The sequence below is a fragment of the Trachurus trachurus genome, assembly GCF_905171665.1.
Source record: "Trachurus trachurus genome assembly, chromosome: 6".
Classification (NCBI taxonomy): Eukaryota; Metazoa; Chordata; class Actinopteri; order Carangiformes; family Carangidae; genus Trachurus; species Trachurus trachurus.
In genome coordinates, this window is record NC_139897.1 from 32,440,638 (window position 1) to 32,466,052 (window position 25,415).

At 39.5% G+C, this 25,415-nt stretch overlaps 2 protein-coding genes across 2 annotated transcripts in view; both read right to left on the reverse strand.

Moving 5' to 3' along the window:
• Nucleotides 1–5,950: 5,950 nt before the first annotated feature.
• Nucleotides 5,951–12,829, reverse strand: fezf1 (FEZ family zinc finger 1; the record flags this gene model as incomplete). Its single annotated transcript, XM_083973426.1, has 4 exons — nucleotides 5,951–6,186; nucleotides 8,367–8,499; nucleotides 9,421–9,555; nucleotides 11,837–12,829. 4 exons carry the CDS (start codon nucleotides 12,827–12,829, stop codon nucleotides 5,951–5,953), a joined length of 1,497 nt encoding a protein of 498 aa, XP_083829552.1.
• A 9,501-nt stretch (nucleotides 12,830–22,330) lies between these two features.
• Nucleotides 22,331–25,415, reverse strand: part of cadps2 (Ca++-dependent secretion activator 2) — a 271,611-nt gene continuing 268,526 nt past the window's right edge. Inside the window, exons 26-27 of the mRNA XM_083973873.1 lie at nucleotides 23,384–23,488; nucleotides 22,331–22,696 (exon numbers count right to left, since the gene is read on the reverse strand). Of these exons, the coding sequence (XP_083829999.1) occupies nucleotides 22,526–22,696; nucleotides 23,384–23,488 (276 nt within the window). The 3' untranslated portion in view covers nucleotides 22,331–22,525. The remainder of the gene's footprint in view (nucleotides 22,697–23,383; nucleotides 23,489–25,415) is intronic.

The following is a 25,415-nucleotide window of genomic DNA, read 5'->3' on the forward strand; positions in this document are numbered from 1 at the left end:
AGGGTGGATGTGTGGTGGATGTTTGGGGGCTTTAGGTGCTGAGTTAGGAGCGACTGTATCTCTGTTCATTAAGCTCATGAAACAAAAGGGAATTTACTGCGTCCTCTTCCTCTTTTAACTCTGACTATGAAACACTGAGAACTGAGAACTGAGAGTTTTAGTGACCTTTGTCAGTGTATTTAAAACCAAGAAGTACAGTAATGACAACACTGTTGAGTATTTGCATGTCTTTTATGTCATTATGTTATTTATTTTACATTAAATTAGAGTGCGGCCCTGTACGTTTTTGTAGGTGGACTTTTGTTTTGAGGATTCAGCGCCAATTTATAGGGTTAATCATGTTGTTTTTGGATTTATTTTATTTTATTTTATCAGGGGACAATGTGCAAAAACATTACTCACCCACAACAAATGAAAAGATGGTTGCACCAGATTTAACTATATGCTCATTTCCATCCGTAGTCCTGAGATATGACAGACATGACCCACAATTTAAAATACAGTACAATGGAGAAACCTGAGGCATGAAATGATACAGATGGACAGAGGACAGCACAGAAACAATACTGACATACAATTACCACATTTAAAACGACCAGACTGTTACGGTGCAGGGAGGATTTCTAGTTTCTCATTAAAATTATAGTATAAAGACATGGACCTACTTGTATACATTTTTTTAATCTTCATCTTTAGGCTAGATTTAATATTCTCGGAGCAACAGTAAACGTTTTTTTTTATGTTATTTAAATGTTGTGCATCAAATTTATCTATTTATAAGCTGTTCCAAAGAAGTTCAATACTGTCTTTTATTTTGAAGGTGACGCCGCCTGTTTCCGGTCGAGCGCGGTGCCTCTGCGCAACTTTTTTACGTTTCCAGGGATGTTGATGGAATTTATGGAATTTGCTCGTTTGTTTTGTCTACAGTGCAGTCCGTGTGGGCGGTGTCAGAGCTGTAAGAAGGTAAACATCAAACACACACACACTCAAGTCGTTTTTTTACTGTCGTAGGCTATAAACATAATAAAGAGGAACGTGTTGTTGTGTTTATAGGTTTTCGTCAGGTTGGGTGGAGTTTATGTGAATGTCACCGCCCGTCAGAGCCGCTACAAGACGACAGACCGAGCGCCCATCTGTTGCTCCCAGGCAGACAGGACCTGTCCGAGTCCGCACCGTGTGTTGGTGCTGCCTCTGCGGGTCTGAGGCGGCGGAGTGTCCGCCAGTCAGCTCCCTGAGCCGGGGAGCGGCCTCCTGCTCCGCCCGTCGCAGCCTGATGACCCAACAGCCGCAGGAGAAGTGGGAAGGAGGAACAACGTCACACATTTTATAAATGACGTGAAAACTAGAAGAGAAATTGATGTTGCTACAACTTTAAATAAAGTTGAAAAAGAATAAAATAACATAAATAATGCAACATCATAACCTCAAAAAAAAAAACTAGAAAAGAAATTCCCAAAAGAAATTCGACCTATGTATATATTTTAATCTGGCTTCTATTCTGGCTTCCTTTCATAATAATGATCATAATAGTAGCAATAAAATAAAGATTAATTATTAATTATTTATATAAAAAAAGAAATAGGAAAAATAGGTTTATGTAGCCTATCTAGATTGACTTTACCTTGAAAAAGCTGTGTAGTATGGAAGCTCAGGAGTGCAAAAACAGATGAGCGGGTAGAATTATTAAGTATTTTGTTTTTGAGTGCAAAGAAATTCAGTATGAAGTTTTACAAAAAGAATTATCAATCAATCATACAATACTTTTTTAAAAATCTTTTCTTAGATGATACATTTTTGAGGTTTAAACTAACATGTAAATGGTAAATGGTCTGTATTTATATAGTGCTTTACTATACCTGAAACGATACCCAAAGCGCTTTACAGTACATCACATTCACCCATTCACACGTGTGAAAGTAAAGGTGTTTTATATTTTTCACTTGTATTTAACTTATATTCAATCCGTTTTGTTGAATATTTATCACAGTTTTTTACAGTACACTGTAAAAAAAAAAAAAAAGTGTTGAAGTCACGACGACACACAGTTGATTTTATTTATTATGTTTCCTTGTGAAGCGTCTGCAGCAGTAGGACCGGAGAACAAGAAACTTTTTTGTCTTTATATACCATAGTCTTCAGTTCAGCTCTTCTCTTCTTTAAGTTATAACAGTGGTACAATTCAAAATAAATATCATAAAACACTTCCTTTTTTTCCCTCTTTTTTTTTTTTTTACAATAATCCTGAGACTGAAATAAAAAAATAACAGGAGAAGTGACAGAAGGAAAGGGAGCGGCTCGTCCTCCTCTTACTCCGTCAACCAGGACCAGAGGCGCTGAGGTGAAGCAATGCATTGTGGTCCAGAGCAAACAGAAAGGTTCAAACTTTGAAACCGGTCAGTCCGATCACCGATTTTATCGTCTGACTTGTTGTATTGTGAGATTTTCTCGTAGTTAAAGAAAAAATAAACATATAGATTCATGTTGACCCTCAGTGGTGCAGATTTCTGATAAATTTCCAGTTGATCAAATGATATTGATCCAAACAATGTGGAGTTTAAACCTTGAGCGTTTCTCGCCGAAATACACAGTTAAGCACAATCATTCCTATATTACTGATGATTTAATGATTAATTTCTTTTGTTATGACTCAGGTTTTATTTTTGTAGTTTCAGTCATTTCCATAAGTGATAAAAGTCAAACCATTGTTGATTTGTCAGGTCATGTGACCTCTCATCTTTGCTGACTCAGCAGTTTTTACTGACTCCCACACTGACGTTGTTTTTTTTCTCACTGATGGAAATGACAGATAAAAACTACAAAAGTAAAACTCAGTGGTGCAGGAAGAAACATTCAGGTCTGTTGAAGAACAATCTGAATTTCCTGTGGAAAAAGTCTCTTTGATTTATCAGCAAACTGCATTTTAGCTGCATTTACATGTGATATCACTGTATAATAGGGATGTCACGATTACTTGATTTCACAATTAATCGCGGTATTAAACGCCACACTTATTTAATCGTGAAGATTCCTAAATACCATCACATCCCAAAATAGATTATGTCGGAACCATATCGGCAGATGTGCTCCAAAATGAAGGTAAATGCACCAATACTGGTCCATTTATTTAACGTAACATTGAATTGGTAGAAATGTAAATGTTAGTGTGTCATTTGTATTTAAAAAAACACACAAAATAAAACAAAAAACTATTAAAATAAACATAACATTTGGTATAGACGACAATTTATGACCTGAATATTTCAAACGCTTCCCCTGGGGGGTTAATAATTGGTCATATATTAATAGATACTTAAAATATTTTGTGTAAACGATGAGTAATGTAATTATATTTTGACTATCTTTGATTTTACACATTTATAGTGTTGTGAAATTAATTAATGCATAATAATCGTGATAACCGTAACACCGTGATTTTTTCTTTGACAATAATCGTACCAAGAAAATCTATGATCGTGACATCCCTACTGTATAATTGATAATGTTGTAATAAAGTCTGAATTTGTCAGAACAGATCAATGTAAATGTAAAAATTTTAAAATAAAAGCACCAATATTTTTACTTTTTTCCACCACTGTTGGGTCACAATGTTCGTAAACAACCCAAGTTCAGTGTTGAGGTCATGTGACGTGAACGGATCGAGTCCATTCGCTGATGAAAACAGTGAGATACGACTGAAAGCTCTGGTAGAAAGCTGGTAACAGATTAAAAAACAAAAAAAACAACGGGTCACTGTTGTTTTGAACCAATCAAACTGGAGGAAGGTAGCCTATGTGCGTCTGTTTCGGGACTACTTTCCGCGGCGGATGAATCCACACGTCTGTGCATGTAAATCCTGATTTGGCGGCTTCACTTCACCTCGAACGCATCTCTGGTCTCAGAGTTCATCGACCTCACATCCTGAGATGCAACTGAAAGAGAAATAAAAACTAGCGACCGAGCGCTGGCGGCTCACGATATGATAATTAATTAGCCACCGTTATAATATAATTATCAACTAAGAACCAGAGGACGGGGGGGAGGGGAGGAGGGGGGGTGTGAAAGCTCAAAGACAGTTCGTCCTCTTGTTGAACGTCCTCAGTCCAGAGGTCAGAGAGGTCAAGGTTGAAGTAGGCCTGTTGCCGTTGGTTACGGAGTCTCTCGATGGCTTTTTCATTAGCAGGGGTCAAGTTCAAAGAGGGAGGGGGGGGGGGGGGGGGGGGGTGACGGGGTTTCCTCGTATGGTGTGTTTCTTCAGGGGCAAAGCATCAGGGACGTTTGTATAAATAAAGTTTTTTTTTATTTGTTGGAGTTTGTGTTTAACAAATTACAAATTGGTCTATTGGTCTAAAAATCTATTTAACGCGACCAAATGTGACGTTTAATGTGAAAAAGTTTCATCCCAGAGTTACATTTTATAAATACTGACGCTATGAGTCTTTCTCGTCCTACGACTCGATTGATTCTGATTTAAGTCGCTACGGAAACGAGGAAATTCACTAATTTAACACTGAAAGTCTCTTCTTCCTCTTCTTTTTCTAAATAAATAGCCTAAGCTAGGTTCAAGTGTAAGGCTATGAAGCAGGTGGAGGTTTGTATAGTTTGGGTTTTTTTTTTTTTTACCAAAAGTCCTGCCATTAGCAACACGTGTCCTCAAATTACTTTATCTGAAAAGGTTGTTTAAGTTTATTTGGAGTCAATATATTTTAGCTAGGTGGCTAAATTTGAGATTTCAGGTCTAAAAGTCTAAATTCAGACAATTTAATTTAGTATTTTCACCCAAAATCAATCAAATATCAAGATTTTTAATTAAAGAGATCAGACTTAGCTTCAACTACCTGCTAGTTTTTGTATGTTTTCATAGCAGGTAGTTAAAAACTGTCCCAAAAACATTAACGTCAAGGAAACTAATCAAACAATTTGACAAATTAGTAAGATAAAGATTAGCGTCACATGTTTTTGTCATTGCTACATAGCCACTGTTAGCATTTGCTGTGGCTGTTTACATGCTAAGTCTTTTAGCCACAGCTGCTTTAAAAAGACACCAGCTAGTGTGACGGTGCAAACCGTTGCGCCAAGAGGTCAACGACCGCTTGGCAGTCTGGTTGGCACGTCCTTTATGGGTGAGTGCACCCGGACCCTCCGTTACACTAGCTGGTTAGCATGCTAACCTCAGTAATATAGGAAATGAGATGCTAAACAACAAGTTAGCATTGGAGACAGGGATGATGTTTGACACTGAACAGCTGCTAATGCTAATGTTAGCTATGTAGCAAAAAAAGCTCCTTTAAAAAGATTCAAAGAACCAAAGTGGATGAAAATAGCTAATTAATACGGTATAGGTGGGAACAAAATCCAGTAAAGTGATTGTAATTTGAGGACAGTGAGTTAAGTAGGCTAAGTCAAATTTAAGTGAGTTTTGTCCTAAATATTAGCATTAGCTTTGACAGTATTGATACTCAGTAAAGTCCAACAGAGACGATCTCAGGAGGGCGCTGATCACACAAATTAAAATTAGCATTTAGAAAAAAACTGATTCATAGCCTAATTTGAGGACATTTTGTCTCCAGAGACTGAAAATTAAATACAATTATGTGAATTAGGCTATTATGTTTTAAATTAACAAAGCGAGGGGTCAAATCCAGGAAAAAAAGACGAGTCGGAACAAATAAAAAGCAGCAACGATTCAAATTAACATCTTTGAGTTACTGTGATTATTCGTAAGTGGGCGACACTTTGACACTTTGTGGCCATGGGAGAACGTGGGAATTTACACCGCTACGGGACAGGGGGGAAAAAACACTAAACTGGTGGTTCTTGTGCATGTTTCTCCTTCTTCTTGTTCTTTTTTTTTTTTTTTTGGCGTGTTATAGGAAAGAGGAGGAGGAGGAGGAGGAGGAGGAGGAGTCACAGAGTCAGTGCTGAGGTGAAAGTCTCTCAGAGCATCTCTCTCTCAGGCCTGGGGGTCGGACTGCGGGCTGACGGGGTCGTGCAGCTTCCTGATGTGCTTCTTCAGGTCAAAGTTCCTGCAGAAGCCCTTCCCGCAGGTGGGGCAGGTGAAGGGCTTCTTGTCGTTGTGCGTGTGCATGTGGAAGGTGAGGTTGTACACCTGGTGGAACGCCTTGCTGCAGATCGAACACTTGAACTGCTTCTCGCCGCTGTGCGTCAGCCGGTGGTTCTTGTAGTTTCCTACAGGAGGAGGGGGGGGGGGGGAGCAAAGGGAGAAACGTTAGGGAGGTGAAGGAGGAGGAGGAGAAGGAGTAAAAGTAAAGACAAAGAAGGAGGAGGAAGAAGTAAAAGGAGGACAAGGATGAGGAAGAGGAGGAGGAGATGGAGAAGGATGAAGAGAAGGAGGAGAGGGAGAAGGAAGAGGAGAGGGAAGAAACGTTAGGAAGGAGGAAAAGGAGAAGGAAGAGGAGGAGGAGAAGGAAGAGGGGGAGAAGAGAGGAGGAGAGAGGAAGGAGGAGGAAGAGGAGAGACGGAGGAGGAGGAGGAGGAGGAGGAAGGGGAGGAGAAGATGAAGAAGAAGGAGAGAGAAAAGGAGAAGAAGGAGGAAGAGGAATAAAAGGAGAAGATGAAGAAGAAGGATAAGGAGGAGGAGGAAGAAACGTCAGGAAGGAGGAGGAGGAGGAGGAGAAGATGAAGTAAAAGGAGGAGAAGGAGGGGGACGAGGAAGAAGGAGAAGGAGGAGGAGAAGATGAAGTAAAAGGAGGAGCAGAGGGAGAAGAAGAGGAAGAAATGTCAGGAAGGAGGAAAAAGAGAAGGAAGAGGAGGAGGAGGAAGAGATAGAGGAGGAGGAGAAGATGAAGTAAAAGGAGGAGAAGGAGGGGAAGGGGGAGGAGGAGAGGGAGGAGGAAGAGGTATAAAAGTAGAAGATGAAGGAGGAGGAGGAGAAGGAGAAGGAAGAGGGGAAGGAGAAGGGAGGAGAGGGAGAAGACGAAGGTGGAGGAAGAGGAATAAAAGGAGAAGATGAAGAAGAAGGAGAGGAAAAAGGAGAGGAAGGAGGAGGAGAAGATGAAGTCAAAGGAGGAGAAGGAAGAGGAGGAGGAGAGGGAGAAGACAAAGCAGAGGAACAAGAAGAAGAGGGGGGAGAATAAGAAGAAAAAGAAAGAAGGGAGGAAGAAGGAGAAGAACAAGCAGCAGCTAAGAAGAACGAGAAGAAGATGAAGCAGCTAGGAGAGCAAGTAAAAGAGAACTTGACCAATCTGACACCGTTTGTTTGTTCGGTTTCATATACGATTAAAGTTTGTTTCATTTGAATATATTTCTACTTCCTGTTTTTGGAGTTTCACAATAAAATACCCAAATCTAAATATCAAGATGTTTTTTTCTATCACATCGTTCCTGCTGATCATCTCTGAACCGCAGAACTAAATAAATAAATAAATGAATAAAAACTGTGCAAACGCGTGAAACAAATACGACTTGAAATAATAAAACATTTACTCTTTATAATCTTAAATAAATCCTGTGACTGTGCAGTTTATTTTACAGTTTAACGTCTCTCAGGATGAGAAACCTGCAGACGCTGCTCAGGGCTGAAAAACCCACTGAACCTCCTCAGGAATAAAGCACTTCTCTAATTCTTTGATTTGACCATAATTAGCCTATTAGAAATAAAAACATTAAAATTTCAAACATCAATCTGATGACAAATGTTTAAATTAAGTGCGATAACATTCGTATAAACGGTGAAATGAGAACATTTACTCTGGATTTCTACATCTGAAAAGTCAATAATTTACGTAATTTACTCCACATTATTAATCTTCAGCTTCAGTTACTTTATATCATTAATGTAAAATATAATAAACAAGTAGATTTTGATGACATGTTTCTATATATAAACATAAACAGCAGCGGTTAAGCCAACCACATCCATGCATCAATATAAATATCTATAATCAATAAATAAAGCGGGTTATTATATGTCATATGTGGTTTTTTTTTTTTTAATCCCTGGTTGAAAAAGCTGCAGCTGCAACAACAGACATTAATGATTTTATATTTATATAGTCTAGTTTTTAATCCATAAAACATGTTTGAATTAATTCATTTATTACATTAATTTTGTATAAACTGAATTTGCTTCATTTATTATTTAAGTGATGAGTTTGTGTTTTATGTTTTATCAGCAGGAAAAATATTCTTATTATTATTACTATTATTATTAATGGTAGGCTAGTTGCAGTAGGCTATAGATTCCCATTGAGCTCATTATGTCAATTAATTAATCAATTAGCCTAATAATAGATAAATTGTATCACGTGACAGTTGAGGCTCATTATGAATATGGCTAAATGTGACGGTGTGTGTGTGTGTGTGTGTGTGTGTGTGTGTGTGTGTGTGTGTGTGTGTCGCACCGTCACCTTTCTGATGAAATCCTTTCCCGCAGAACTCGCACACGAACGGTTTGTATCCCGCGTGGATGCGCGTGTGCGTGTTGAGCGTGGAGCTGCGGTTGAAGGCTTTCCCGCACTGGTTGCACTTGTGCGGTTTTTCCTGCAGAAAGAATAACATCAAATAACAGTTATTATTAAAAAACAAAACAAAACATAAAATAAAAAAAAGAATGAAAAGAAACAGTTATTATTTTTTTCTAACTATTATTTCCCCTGCACTTTAGCACTGAAGCGGATTGAAGCTCATTGAAACTAACTGAGATGAACAGTGTCCCTGAACGTCTCAGAGGAAACTACAGGAGGAGCTCGTGCATCACGAACCAACGGGACCAACATGAAGCTGCAGCGCATCAACGTCATCATGATAAATCAATATTATATAAAGGCTGCAGGTGAATTAAAACAAACTAGAAACATGTTCAGATTTAAAATGTTAAAACAGCTCGATTTGATATTTTATAAACATTATTCTATTAACTTTATATAGCCTATATGAGGTTGTAGAAGCTCATGAACGGTTCATGTTCTTGACTCTTATCTGTCTCTTCAAACAGCTACATCAATTAAAACAAATAGAACATCAATAAATAATAATATATTAGATAATAAATAATACAATTAAATGAGGTTTTAAAGTCAAACGTGAAGCGTCTTGTTATTGATCGACAGGTTCAAATCATCACAGTTAAATATTTCTGCAGCAGCAAATTCACCTTTCAGTTATAGCTATAGCTGGATAATTAATCAATATTCAACAGATCGATATCTACAGTATCACAGGGTTCAGTTATTTATCAATAACTTAAGAAGAAAATAGAAAAATAAAGTTTGTTTCTCAGAGTTCGTCTCTTTATCAGAATCTGATGATGAAAATGATCGATAAGGAATAAAATAAAATAAAATAAAAGTCATTGATCAGCAGAAACATCAGAGATCAATCAGAGTTAAAGCTGATGAGTCGACAGGTAAACCAACCAACCAACCAACCAACCAACCAACCAGCAGCGTGCAGCTACTGTACCTGAGTGTGGATGATCTTGTGTCGACACAACGTGCTCGCCTGTCTGAAGCCTTTACCGCAAACTTTACACACGAACGGCCGCGCGCCGGTGTGCACGGGCATGTGACGGGTCAGGTTGTAGTGCGCGTTGAACACCTGAGAAAAACAAAACAAAAAAAACAACGTTTAATTGACAATAACTATAATAGTGATCATCAATAGTCATAATAATCGTCATAATAAACACATTTTCATTAAAACAACATTCAAAAGTGTAAAGGCACATTCTCTTCAATCTGGTAGAATTTATATTGGGTAGCCTACTGCTAAAATGTCCAGAGTTATTGGGCTTTTTATTTTGCTGTCCATCCAAAAAAAAAAAAAAAAAAAAGCACTGTAAAACCAATTAGGCAAAGTGCAGCATCTATTTTCTACTTTTATTCTATAATTTACTCTATAATCCCATTGGAGTAAAACCAAGGCAAAGTGCAGTATCTGCCATAATTGGTCAGAAAGACAAACTACAAAATACATTTAATTAATTTCCACCTTTATCTAATCAATTATAGACTTGGTAGTTATTCATAATTTGATACTTAAACCTGACAATGGAAAAACACAAAAAGCAGTTTTTCTACAGATACTGCACTTTGCCTTTGTAGGGCAGATTAGGCCTTATAATATCTTAACTAAAAGAAATCAACTGTTAAAATAAATACAAATTATAAATAAGATTAAAAAAACATGTGACTTTGAATTCGCCTCTGAGATCACGTTAATTACATTTTATGTTTAGTTATTTTAAGATAAAAATAGAAAGTGTTAAAAAAAAGATCTATTAAAAAAAAAAAGGATTAAATGAGATGCGTAAAAGAAAAAGGGTGTCGTGCCCTTTAATTATCAGATTGAGTCTAATTAAAGATCACGTGTCAGGGGTCATTAATAGACTGTGGAGACATTTAATGAGACGTTCAAACACATCACAAAGAGAAAAAAAAACGACAAAATCCTCTGATTGTCGCTGCTCGTTCAAAAATACAATAATGCTAATTAATAATAGCCTACAAATACAAAATTAAAGCTTTCAGGTGTTGTAAATAAAGAATCTAACACTAAACTTCTGTGTGAATGAGATAAAATATGATTTAAAAACATTCAATAGCCTATAAAAACCAGAGCGATTAAACACTGTTTTGGAGCCCAAACTAATGACAATTTTCTGTCCTTTGCGATAGACAATAAAGTTTTTTGAATTGAATTCAATTGTTTATGTCTTTTAGAAACCTGCCTTGGGACTGCGGCTTAAATTTAGCAGTTGTGCTAAGTCCAGCACATTTACACTGATGCTTAATGCGTCAGTGTTGATGCATGTGCACTGTCCCAATTCAATAAATAAAGAAATGAAATGAAATTTAATTGAATTGAATTCTAAAGGAAAATCTAAATTTATTAGTTTCAATAGGCCTATTTTGTTAAAATTAACAAAACCAGAATTTAGAGACGATTTTAAGAAGAATCAATGATTTTTAGGATCAATATCTATCAATATGTTTTTATAAAGTTTAAAACGTCCTCACACAGTTTAACTCTCAATATTATGATCCGATAAAAAAAAAATCAATAGTGTATTAGATCCAGTTTCAATAGCCTATTTAATCAATAAAACAAACAAATATTTGTTCTGACACAGTTTAATCCTCAGTGATTCTTTTTTCTTAATGAATTTAGAGACGATTTTTAAGAAGAATCAATGATGTTTAGGATCAATATCAACGATGTTTACCACAGCTTACCACTAACAATTCGAGAATGTCATACATACACCACATTTAAAAAACTGACTGAAAAGCAATCACTCACAGTTGCGCTCATATTTTAATTGTTCTACTGCACTTAATGTAGGCTACTGTACAGTGTAAAGCCTGGCCATGTCTCTGTGCTTTGCTTTGTATGTCAGGTTCTTGTTCTTGTTGCCTGTCTTGAATGTTTGTCAGAACTTCTTTGTAGGTGTTTTGCTGTCGAGTTCTTACACTGTCTGTCTTATTTCACCTGTGTCTGATTTGATGTCTGTCCTGTTATACCTGTGTCTGTCTAATTGTTATGAAATCTTTTTTTTTAGCCTATGTAAACTGCCAGAGGATTGCGGGTGAAAATTATATTAATCCCGGTACATTTACGTTATTGGGCTTCCTCTTTTCTCTTCCTTAAAAAGAGAAAATAACTGATGTTATTAATGTACATTGTCCTTTTTTAAATAAATAAATACAATTAAATTAAATTAAATTAAATGTTTGTTTTTATAAAGTTTAAAATCTCCTTACACAGTTTAACTCTCAATATTTTGATCCGATAATATAGGCCTAATAAAAAATAAAATAAAGAATATTGAATTAGATCCAGTCGCTGTGGTGCGTTCAGGGCCCTCCTTCCTCCTCACCTTGCCGCAGACTTCGCAGGTGAAGACCTTGGGCTTGTTCCCGGGGCAGGCGCCGCTGAGCCGGGCAGCAGCAGCAGCAGCAGCCGCCGCCGCCGCGGAGCCTTTAATGAAGATCTTGTCGCTGAGGATCTGGTCTCGAACCTGGTCCCGCTCCTTCAGGTAGTTCTGGATGTGGACCTGGTTCTGGGAGACCGGGTATTCTTTACTACTACTAATACTACTAATACCACCACTAATACCACTAATACCACCGCCGCTGCTGCTCTTCTCCGCCGCGAGGAAGGCTTTGTGGCGCGCGCTCAGCAGGTACGAGGCCATCGGGTGCAGGTTGAACTGCGGCGCAGCGCACGAGCCTCCGACACCGTCCAACGCTGCGCTCGCGCTGCTGCAGTTGAGGTAACAAACGGCGGGAAACGAGGACTGGTTGACCACCACGCGGGGCCGGAACAGTTTATAGTGACCAGTGGTAGCAGTGGTGGTAGCAGCGGTTGTGGCGGCCTGTTGCTGCTGCTGCTGCACCGAGTCCGATGCTGCCGCCGCTTCATTGTTGTTGTTATAGTAACCAAAACCCAAAAAGTCAGCGGGCGAGGCGGCGGCAGCAGCAGAGTCAAAGTGTCCAGATTCGAGCCCAGTGATGCTGATTCTGTGGTGGGGCCCCGGTTCGATTCCCAGCGGCAGCAGCGGGATGACGCAGCGGTGGTGGTGCAGCTCCGGTCTGGATGAGGGGAACCAGCAGCCCGGCGGCAGCAGCGGCGGTGGCAGCGGCCCCGGCCCAGGCCCCGGCGGCCCCGGCGGCATCGACCCTGGTCCCGGCGGGGTGGTCCGTGGCGCCATGATGCGGTCGATGGAGAAGGCGAGAGGCTTCGTGGTGTTAGAAGAGGAGGAGGAAGAGGAGGAGGAGGAGGAGGAGGAGGAGGAGAGCAGCATGTCAGCGGCCTGGTGGTGGCTGTGGCCGTGGAGCCCCGCTGGGCGCCGCAGCAGAGGACCGTCCATCACCCACCGCCACTAGGCTACATCCACTGCTACACAACCACTACACAACAACAACTACAACAACAACTACACTAACTAGGAGTGAAGTGGTGAAGCTGCTGGAGAGAAGAGAGAAGCGAAGAGAAGAGAAAAGAAAAGAAAAGAAAGAAGCCGCAGGTTGTGGAGGGTTGAACTGCTGCTGCTGCTGCTGCTGCTCGGTTACAACCATCCAACTAACTAACCCCCCCTATAGCTCCGTCCGGACCACCGAGCGAGCATGCAGCGGCGGGTCCAGGTCCAGGTCCGATTCCCCCCTTCCCTTCCCTTCCCTTCCTTTCCTTTCCTCCAATAGCTTATTGATGAACAGATCAGATAGCAGCGGCAGCAGCAGCAGCGGCGGCGGCTCGATGCAGGATCGTTACACGCGTCCAGGAGGGAGAGGAGAAGTGGATAATTTGCTCAATTCTCTCCTCCGTCGATTCTCTTCTGCACTTGTCGCCGCTGGAGGAGGAGGAGGAGGAGGAGAGAGGAAGAGGAGGAGGAGGAGGAGGAGGAGGAGAGAGGAAGAAGAGGAGGTTGTCCTTTACTTGGCAGGACTCTGACTCCTGCTCAACTGGAAGAAGAAGGTGTTTGGTAAATCCCGCAGGTCTCCTTCCTCGTTCGTCGTTGTGGCTTCGCGTCACTTCGTGTGTGCGTGGTTGTGTGTGGTGGTGCTTTTTTTTTTTCTTTCTTTCTTTCTTTCTTTTTTTTTTTTTGGCTCGCGATGCGCAGCGCAGCGGCCGCGGGGTCAGTGCGTTTTTTGGAGCAGCAGCAGATTCAGATTCAGATTCGGCGCTTTTTTCCCCCTTTTTACGCACGGATCAGAGACGGAGACGCGGAGCAGGACGTGGATTTGGATTTGAAGTCATCGATCTGTGGAGGGATGAGGGTGGAGGGGTTTCACACACAAACTTTAACCCGAGCGCTTTTTTTTTCTCTTTCTTTTGCCACTTTTACGCACGACGTCACACACACACACTGAGACGGAGAGAGTGAAACATCCAAGACTTCTCTCTCTTCTCTCTCTTCTCTCTGTCTCGCTCTTTTACGCACAGACAGACGGAAGGAAGGAAAGCGGAGCTGCAGATCGAGGAGATGAATGAATGGATGAATTAATACAATAATACAACTGGTAGACTGCTAAAAAAAAAAAAAAAAAAAAAAAAAGGCCGGAATTCAAATCCACCCAAGAAATTCACCAATATGCAACAATAATAAAATACATTAAAAATAAAATAAAAAGCCATGAAAACGAACTGTATTTTTGAGAGATTCAATATAGCCCCTCTTTAAGAACGATCTATTTGAACAATGGATATTATTTATATGATTTTCTGGCAATGGTTATTGTTTATGTTCCTTATTATGTTTTTCTTTTCATTTATTTTAATTTCCCTCATCATTCCTTTATGTACCTATGTTTCCCTATAGTTTTCAGTGTATGTAATGTAATGTATGTCTATGGTTATAATTTTATGATGCTGTCATGCTACCTCATCTAAATAAAGCACAAAAAAAGAAAGAGAAAAAAAGATGGATGAATGAATGAATGGATGAACTCAAAGAGTCGAACAAAAGATGAAGAGAAGTGACGGTGGAAGAGACACAACACCAACAAACACCAACAAAAAAAACCTCCCTGTTTCCATTTTAATGTTTCTTTTCTTCTCTTTAAAAAATATCTCTATATGAAAATATCTATATATGATAACAGATTGTTGTTGTTATTATATTATACTACTACAATAAATGAGGGTAAATAAAGATTCTCATTCTGTTGTTTATGTGTTTGAGTTTTCACGGTCACAGAATGAGCTGCGTCATGAAGAACAAAGAGGAGAAGAGGAAACACGAGCCCTGGAATAGAAATATACGTATAGATAAAGACATATACAGTATATATTTAGATAACTCATGGGTTATTATGGGATGTTTGTTGCTCGTTCAGAGGTCAGAGGTCACAGAGAACTCGTATCGTATCGTAACTCTACAGGCCTGGAGATAAATATCAGTTTTATTGTAAGGACGCTACTGATATAATAACAGCAATAACTTCTATAATAATAATAATTATTATCATTATCATTATTATGTCACGCATTTGTTTGTGTTCGTTTGGTTTCTTATTATTTTTTATTAATTCTGGACTCAGGTTTTAATGTTTTATATTAAAGACACTGATGCTCCTGTTTAATTTACAGTTTTTTTTTTATATCTCAGTTTGTGTTTTATTTTCTTTTGTTTTATCTCCTTAAACTGTCACGTGACCTCTGTGGGTCCTCGTGGTCTCAGGTTCTCATATGTTTTTTTTTATTTTATTGTATTATTTGTTTTAATGTCAAACACTCCTGATTACTGTTATTATTGTTATTATTAGGATGAAATGCTGCTTTATAATGCTGAAGTGGTTTTTAACATTTTTCTCCAGTGTTGATATAAAATATTATAGAAGAAATAAAATGGATGACATGTTCTGCTGTTGAGTCAGCACTAGAAATTCAGCTGTGAACATTCGTTCACAAACATTTATTATAGGAAAATTCACTGTGTTTCTACATTATTAATAATATTAGACTGATCATTTTATTATTATTGAGGTTCATCATCATTATTACACAAACTCACTGTGAATGAAGTCAACACTGACTGATATGTAACAATAACATTAACAATAATAATAATGATAATGATGAATAATTGAAGCACAATAAAATAAAAACAATAAATGAACCTCAGGCCGGAGCTTCATGTCAGTGTGAACAACCAGTGGATCAATAAAAATCCACAGAAACATGATCAGGTTACATGCAAAAGACAAAAAGTGTTAATAATAATATCATTATTATTATTATTAATATTATAAATAGTCAAGTCACAGTTTATTTATAGAGCAGATTTAAAATAACCTCAGTCGACCAATTAAAGTGCTGTCCAGTGGCTGTAGAAGAATCTGGAGCAGAAACATGTGAAGCAGCGTCTGAGGCCTTTAGATTTAAACCTTGACCTGTTTCACTTCATTTATTCTCTTTATAATGACATTTAAATCAGAGATTTTTCTCCTTTCAGGGACATTTATATGTTTTTGAATTAAAAACTCTGATCGGATCAAATTTCTCTGTCTCGTGTCTTTTATTTTGAAATTACTTTAACAAATCTCTTTTTTTTTTTTTGCTGGACCTCAGATTGAATCACAATAGATCAGATAAAAATAATGATTCATTATTATAATAATGAATTAATGATGAAATAGTGCTCTTCTGCAGCACAACTCTTTTATTTTGGAGGGAAAACATTTGATGCTTATTCATTTCAATGGAAGAGAGAGAACATCAGCTGATGGTCAAACAGAAAAACCTTAAACATCTCTAAACTGTCAGATTAAAGAGACACAGGCGATAAATATTTTTAATGAGAAGCTTTAAAACCTCTGAGCCACAAAACTAAATCAATAAATGAAGAAACTCATTTGAACATTGAACAAATTGAAGGGGTTTTCCTTAAGGTGATTTAAAAGCAGCTTTAAGGGATTTTCATGTCATTTTAAACAATGGTGATATGTAGGTTTATGATATTTGTGCTTTTATTCATCACGTACTTCATAAATGTAGCTGACTATCTTTGTTTTGTCTTTAATGTTCCTGTGAACCATCTCCTGGTTTTTCACCTCAGGAAGCTGCTGCTCCGTTTCCTCAGGAGGAAACATTCACATCATCAAGTGTGTACATAATATGTACACATATCATAATACATTTATGTATACAGATTTAGTGCAATATTAGACACACATCTGCATGTGCAATCATGTGCCATGGTGCAATTTAAGTCAATCCTGCACTTTACTGGGGCATTGTGCAATCAGAATAAATGTAATCTTGCACTTGTCACTTTAGCACTTTAATTAGCACTGTAGCACTATATAACTGTTCTGTAATCTCTTGGTCCCCCTAATACTTTTTCGGCCAATTAACATACGTATGTTGTTCATATGTACGTATGTTTGTGTAAGATGTCAAGGTGTTGTCATGATGCATTGTTCTATAGTCGTAGTCCTGCCTCTTGTGCTTTTATCTTCATTGTTTTTATGTTTAACATCAACCTGCCAATGGTACTGGGGATGGAGATTAGCCACTTGGCTACAATCCCACATATTTACACAACAGAGTTCATCAATATGTAGCCTACTGTTCCCATTTAAAAAATAAATCAATCTGAATCTGAAATCTGAAAATCAAAACTCAACCTGAAGTGAGATTAAAATCTGAAATCTTCACCAGAACATCGTTAAAGACATTTTAAGGTTTAGGTGCCTCCATGTACTTCAGTGTATTTTAGATTAATGTCCATGGTTCTGCTGCATCAATGAGCTGCTCCACGTTGAAGATGTTGAAGCTGCAGATGTTGAAGCTGCAGATGTTCCAGTTGGACGAGGTCGAGTTGTTTCCATGTTGAACCAGGAAGTGGTTCCTCCATCGGCGTCCACATACTTCTGGCCAAGTAGCTCAGTTTAAACCTTCTAACATCATGTAAAATGTTGTTGATGCTATGTGAAAACAAGTGTCTTTAAAGGGATAGTAGCATTTTTTTTAAAAGTGGGGTTGTATGATCTACAAATAGCCCCTAAGTACTTTAATTGTCCGCTATAATATAATTTTTTCCAGCCCTTCAAAGTGCAGGAAAAACACAGTTTTTATTTGGACCTAACCAACTCACGTATCCCTCCGCCCAGGGTTAGCGCCCGCCGATCAGCAGTTGGTTAGGTCCAAATAAAAACTGTGTTTTTCCTGCACTTTGAAGGGCTGGAAAAAATTATATTATAGCGAACAATGGAACTGTGTATTTTTTTTCAGGTAAAACCTCTTTTAGGCCGTGAAAATAGGCCGTTTCTTTGGGTCTGTTCACAACAATGTATGTTATATCTGTGGGCAGGGCTATTATGGGCTGGCGTTGCTAACGGGAGGAGTGCAGAGAGTCTTCTACTGCAATTAAAGTACTTAGGGGCTATTTGTAGATCATACAACCCCACTTAAAAAAAAAAATGATACTATCCCTTTAATGTTCAAACGAAACACAAGCTTTTATTTTGAAACAGTCCTCGTTTGAGAGAATAAAAGCCAGAGAGTGAGACCAGAGTTGCTTTAAAAACACTTTAATTAATAGAGACACTGAGATCAGACACCTGAACAAAAACAGGTGCACAATAAATCAGACGATATAAATATACTTCTTCAAATAGATTTTTGTCCTTCAGGGTTTTTGGCCTTTTCAACTGCACTGACTGACACAAACTGGACCGGACCGAGGCCGATGCTCCATTCACAGATAAAAACACGCAAACAAACGAAACGACACGCTGCTTCGTTCGCTCACAGCCAATCAGATTCAACGACGACGGTAATCGGATTAAAAGACAGTGATTTTACTGTTAAAAACCAAAACTTAAACAATAAAAACAGAGGAGTTCGGACTTTTTCAGTGCGTCGGCGCGTTTCTAAGACTTTGATCGACGTTGGATATGATGCACATCAGGCGGTACGACCATATACCACGCTACAGCTCAATAGAAAATCTTCACAACAAGTAAAATATCACAATGAACAGAGATGAACTACATCATCGCTCCTCACAAACCGTTCCCCACCTTCACTTCCTGTCCCGACACCTTTAAACACATCCTTCGCGTTTCGCCCCGTTTCACAGCAGAACTCAGACCTGTAGAAATAGATCGTGTGTGTGTGTGTGTGTTTTTTTGCATCTCGTACCACCTGAGGACGCGGTGCAGATTGAGAAACGACAGCAGCAGCAGCGCAGCAACATTGAGTCAGCGTGGAGCTGTGATCTAAGACACTGAACATCAAACATTCAGAGATGAAGAACTGTCTGGTTTAGTTTTTTTTTTTACCTGAAGGCTGAATCCTGAAAAACAACATGGCACTGAATGAATGACTGAATGACTGAATGAATGAATGAGAAATCCTCCGTTCTGTCAGAGCTCTTGAACGTGACACGGTCATCAACGCTTGGCAACTACGGCTGTGGCTAAAGACTGGAGTTAATGAAGGTTAATTATGGTTTATAATAATAATCTGGGTGTTGTTTTTGTAGCTTTTGGGCGTCAAATCTGTCGTTTACTGTCCAACAGGTGAAGACACAGGAGCAGACAGGTTGGAAACAAACTCAAACTATGAACTAGTCATCCCTTAAAGCGATAGTTCAACATTTTGTCAAATTGGCCCATTGCCATAATCCCTATAGTCATAGCAGTAGGTTCGTTACCTTTAATTGTCGGTGCAAGCTGTTTTTAGAACGGCGGAGCAGAGCCGCGAGCTGCTCAGAGCTACGCTACGGAGGCTCATTATGGGATTTCTTGGTTTCCCTCATCAAACTCATCAAATACACAATCCAACAACTCCACAACGCTCTGGTGGACAAGTTGTGAGCTGCACATTCACCACGCTTGTTTTAGAGATAAATGCAGAGACTGCTTGATGAAAAACTGTCCCTGAAGGCAACGTGCATCAGCGGTTTTGCATGAATTTCCCTCTAGAACAACTCTGTGTGGTAACATTGTGTTATTATCTCATAGCGTGGTGAATGTGCAGCTCACAACTTGTCCACCAGAGCGTTGTGGAGTTGTTGGATTGTGTATTTGATGAGTTTGATGAGGGAAACCAAAGAAATCCCATGAGCAGCTCACGGCTCTGCTCCGCCGTTCTAAAAAACAGCTTGCACCGACAATTAAAGGTAACGAACCTACTGCTATGACTATAGGGATTATGGCGATGGGCCAATTTGCCAAAATGTTAAACTATCCCTTTAAGGTTTGGGTATAAGGTTGGTCAACTGGAAACACAAGATCCTGTAGTGAAGGTCAATAAAAGCAAAGACCAGTGGTTTGGTTTGTGTTTCCAGGATCAACGCTAAAGGACAAACCAGCAAAGACTGGTCTGGTATTTGAATGTGAACCAATCAGATCAGGAGGTTTTAGGTCAAAACCATCACTGATTAAAGCCAATCAAAGCCAATCAAAGCTACTTCTTGCGGTTATTGAACTGAACTTCAAGTACTGAGGTGCTGTGATGGCGTTGGGCTGCTCGTCAGAAACATCTTCGGTTGTTTTATGAAGTTAAACCAACGAACAAACAAAAGAAAAACACAGGTGAGGAGAATGAAAGCTTTGATAAAACCGGTTCAGTAGAAGCTCACAATCCCAAACTTCCTGTCAAATAAAAATAAAACTCTTCCAGTGGATTTTCATTGGCGCCAGGAATGTGATTAAAAGAATAAAATAAAATAAAATAATAAGCAGCAGCGTCGCCTCAAGCTTCAACATTGAGCTACGACTGAGGATGAAAACCAAACAGGAAGGAGTTGCACTAACGGCAATCGCTGAGCTCGACTGTACAAAGTGACATCAATCATAGTATGGCTGCACGCGGAGGGGGCTTGGCGAGGCTCGTCTTGGAGCGTCTTGACGCCGCGCCGCCACTTCCTGTCTCTGGCGTTACGTACATTCGGACTCATGTACGTTTGTTTCAACATGTAGTAAGTGTCTGAGTGATGAGCATGTGACAGGTCGGCGGTGGTGAAAGTGGGCGTGTCACTACCTGAGCGTCACCTCTCAACTGATCAGACTTATCTTTTCTCTTTCACAGTTTTACTTTTTGGAGAAAAAAAAAGCCTAAAAACATCTTACATGTTCGACTAAAACATTAATCAGAACAGAACTGGACTAAAACATTGTTAGTTTGGTAGTTTATCTACGACAGACCTTCATTGTCGCTCAAAAAACCTCAGTAGCAGCTGGATTTATGATTGTAAATATAGTTTTAAAACTCTGACTGTAACAAATATCAGTAATATCACATATTAATTCACCATGATCTGATTGTATTTCTGTAGTAGCTAACAGCTGTCCTTGTCTGTTAGCTAGATAGATAATGTTAGCCGTTAAGCTAATGTAACGCTGCATTCATATTAGAGCCGTAATAACAACATTGATACGAATATGACACCAGCCAAACTCTGTTAATGTCTGTCCACTTTAAAATTTCAGAAATGTTATTCAGAAATGTTATTCTTCAGTATGACTGAGTTAAAAAGAAAGAAGGAGAAAATGCTTTAGCATGACTTGTTAGCTCGCGTTAGCTTAACTTGTTGTGGTGTTACGGAGAAGCTTTTTTGTCTTGTAGTTTTGATCTTTTATTACTTTCTCCAGTTTTATTTAAGTGTATCTATTTGGGATTTTTAACTTAAGTGGAGACACAACATTATTTACTAACAAGTGTTAGCCTAACTCCTCTTGCTGTTTAATCTTGTTTTGTTTATTATCTCATCGAACATGGCATGCTAGCTTAAGCTAACTTTAGAATAACTTGTCCTATTTTCTTGTACATTTTCTAGGTCAACTAACATTAAATTATATTTATTGTTTCTCACAACCTAATTGTACATTTTTGGTAACAATTCTGACCTTTTCTGTTAGCTAGCAGGATAATATTAGCCACTGTGCTAACATAACACAAAATCTGTTTACTTACAATTGAGTTGAGTTCATAACACAACTGGACTCTGAACTTTGATCTCAGGTTTCTTCTGTTTTAATTTAAAGAGTAAGACTGAGTGGTGAATTACAAGGCATGCTAACTTCAGCTAATATTAGCCTAACTTTCTGTTGTTAATATTGCATGGTGGTTTTCCTGAGCAGCCAAAGCTGTTTCTTATTATTATTATTCAATATTTTTCATCTTTAGTTTTTATTTAAAACTGAGTGGATTAAACCCACTAGCTAACTTTAGCATAATCTATTTTATTTTAAAGGGATAGTTCAACATTTTGGCAAATTAACCCATTGCCATAATCCCTATAGTCATAGCAGTAGGTTCGTTACCTTTAATTGTCGGTGTAAGCTAGTTTTAGAACGGCGGAGCAGAGCCGTGAGCTGCTCAGAGCTACGCTACGGAGGATCATGGGATTTCTTGGTTTCCCTCATCAAACTCATCAAACTCATCAAATACAAAATCCCAAAACTCCAAAACGCTTTCGTGGACAAGTTGTGACCTGCACATTCACCACGCTATGAGATAATAACGGAACGTTACGAAATGGAGTCGTTTTCGAGGTAAATACAGAGTTTGGTTGCTGAAAAACTGTCCCTGAAGGCAACGCGCATCAGCGGTTTTGCATGAATTTACCTCTAAAACAACTCTGTCTGGTAACGTTGTGTTATTATCTCATAGCGTGGTGAATGTGCAGCTCACAACTTGTCCACCAGAGCGTTGTGGAGTTGTTGGATTGTGTATTTGATGAGTTTGATGAGGGAAACCAAGAAATTCCCTTAGCCTCCGTAGCGTAGCTCTGAGCAGCTCACGGCTCTGCTCCACCGTTCTAAAAATAGCTTGCACCGACAATTAAAGGTAACGAACCTACTGCTATGACTATAGGGATTATGGCAATGGGTCAATTTGCCAAAATGTTGATGAACTATCCCTTTAACCAGCAACAAATTCCAATAATGCTAATATTGAATTGTATTAAATGTGTTTTAGTTTCAGGTCACAGTCAGACCGGTGCTGATCTGTTAGAGAGGGCGACGGTCAGGTAGCAAACAACTGTGTGTGTGAGGGCAAGGTGTGTGTGTTTTAGTATGTGTGTGTGTGTGTGTTGTGTGTGTGTGTGTGTTCAGTCGTCCTCCTCATCACTGTCTCTCATGCTGATGCCCTGCAGGCCGTCGCCCGCCTTCACGGCCGCCGTGGCCTCCTCCACCGTCAGCCGGTTGTACACGGTCTCGTAGCTCTTGCTGTTGAGCGTGCCGTCCAGGACGCCCTGCAGCCTGAAGTCACGGTAGGTCTTCTGTCGAGGTGGGAGGGAGGGAGGGAGGAAGGGAGGGAGGGAGGGAGGTAAAGGGAGAAGGGAGGGAAAAACAGAGAGAACATCTTAGGAATGCAGCGAGCCGGAGGAGGCGTCTGCTGTTTGCCGATCGGAAGGACAAAAGCGGGAAGATTGAGTCTGAAGGACGAGCTGAATCTTTTATGTGGCGGGCCCGGGGAAGGCAGGCCGAGGCGCCCGAGAGGGGGGTTTTTACCTTCAGTCAGAAGCCATTATCATTCCTTGTTACAGTCATGTTGCTTTCAAGTTTAACTAGCGCGTCTCTGTACATTAGCAAACTATGAAAAGACAAAAAAAAAAAACGGCAGCGCCACACAATTTGAGCAGTTTTTTCTCTCTCTCGCTGCCTCTTCACACCTCTGCTGCTGCTGCTGTTGCTGCTGCTGCTGCCTTCAAGGACGCCTCAGCCTGCTGTGATTTGTCTTTATTATCATTCCCTCAACGTCGTCAAATCTCACTGTTTCTACACAATCAATCTACAACATATGTTTTCTTTTTAATGAATCGGTCTCAGAATCACCCACTGCCGCTCTTTTCACACGACAAACAAAAGGATGTGGAGGGTAAAAGTAAAACGCATGCAGATTGACATTGACATCCTTCTTTCTTTCTTTTCTCTCTCTGATGTTGGTTTTTTTTCTTTCTGTTTACCTTCACAATCTTGATGAGTGTTTTCAGCTGGTACATGTGGAGCTGCAGGTCCAGTCTGTCAGTCAACCAAACACACACCGCCTTCATGGAGCCCGTGTACCATTGCTGTAAGAAGCAAACACACACACACACACACACACATTACGAGATGTTTACTGACACAACTTCCCGTTTTCTTTCAATATTTATCATCTAGATTTTCAGGATCTCTGACATCGACATAAATTGGTCGACTACTTGTTTTCTACGTAGACCCACTGGACTCCTTTTCAAATTTTTTTTTTAGGATTGTTACCATGGCGCTGAACATCTCAAAGCTTTTCAGTTGGGGTGAAGAATGAAAACCAACAGAGCAAATGGATGAATCTATAAAAGTAAAACCCACGTTATAAAAAAAAAAGGCATAAACGCTTAATAATCCTTGAAGCAAATGAAACAGTGACAGAAAAACAGACGTTGGGGAGTTTCCTCTTCATTTCAGGTGGTTCATCCTTCAGAGGCTGCGTTTAAAGGGTAAATTGCTGTATTTTTACAATCTGGACCTTATTTCTAGCATAAAATCCGATCATATACTCCCCCAGATAACTTTGGTGTCATTACAAGTGGTTGTGATGAAATGAGCTCCAGCCGAGAGGCGCGTATATCCGTATAATGGAGTCTACAGGGCAGCAGAATGCAGCCTCTAAATAACACATTATCTGCAGAGAAACTCCTTCATTTCACCAATATTTAGTTCTGATAGGCTAGTGCTATTCCCCTCTGAGTCCGGGGTTAGCTACTATCAACAGAAAATAAAAGAGGCCATTATTAGTAAAGAACTTACATTTTTTTAAGGTTTTGAAAAGTCAAAGTTGGTTTGTATTTGTAAAATATTTTTATTCTTATTATTTTGTTGTTTGTCATTTATCTAATTCTGTAAGTTATTGTATTATGTTTTGATTGTCATATATGAGTGTCTGGACCCCAGGAAGAATAGTCCTTACCAAGGTGAGGACTAATGGGGATCCATAATAAAAACTAAAACTAAAAACTAAACATCCGGGGTCTGTAGGTTGACCTACTGACCTCTGACCTGGATGATGTCATCTCTGAGCGCCGTGCAGCGCGGCTCATTCTGATAATAATCATTCTGCTTCGGCATTCGGGTCCATTTTTATCTCAACTAGCCGGAGCTTTAGTGAGTCCAGGTTGAGGAGAGGAAGCCTGTGGAAGCTGAACTTCATCCAGCTGCTCATTTTGTTCTGACAAGTCAGAAACACGCAGAAACGAACCACAGCATTAGCCGTAGCAACAAGCCGCGCTGCACGGCGCTCAGAGATGACATCATCCAGGTGAGAGGTCAGTAGGTCAACCTACAGACCCCGGATGTTGATAACAGCTAACCCCGGACTCAGAGGGGAATAGCACTAGCCTATCACAACTAAATATTGGTGAAATGAAGGAGTTTCCCAGCAGATAATGTGTTATTTAGAGGCTGCATTCTGCTGCCCTGTAGACTCCATTATACGGATATACGCGCCTCTCGGCTGGAGCTCATTTCATCACAACCACTTGTAATGACACCAAAGTTATCTGGGTGAGTAAATGATCGTATTTTATGCTAGAAATAAGGTCCAGATTGTAAAATTGCAGAGACTGCTTGCTGAAAAACTGTCCCTGAATGCAACACGTTTTGCATGAATTTCCCTCTACAACAACTCTGTGTGGTAACGTTGTGTTATTATCTCATAGCGTGGTGAATGTGCAGCTCACAACTTGTCCACCAGAGCGTTGTGGAGTTGTTGGATTGTGTATTTGATGAGTTTGATGAGGGAAACTAAGAAATCCCATAATGAGCCTCCGTAGCGTTGCTCTGAGCAGCTCACGGCTCTGCTCCGCCGTTCTAAAAACAGCTTGCACCGACAATTAAAGGTAACGAACCTACTGCTATGACTATAGGGATTATTATGGCAATGGGTCAATTTGCCAAAAATGTTGAACTATCTGTGAAGCTCTGAGCACCTTGTGTTGGTCCGTCTGTGAGAAACTGGAT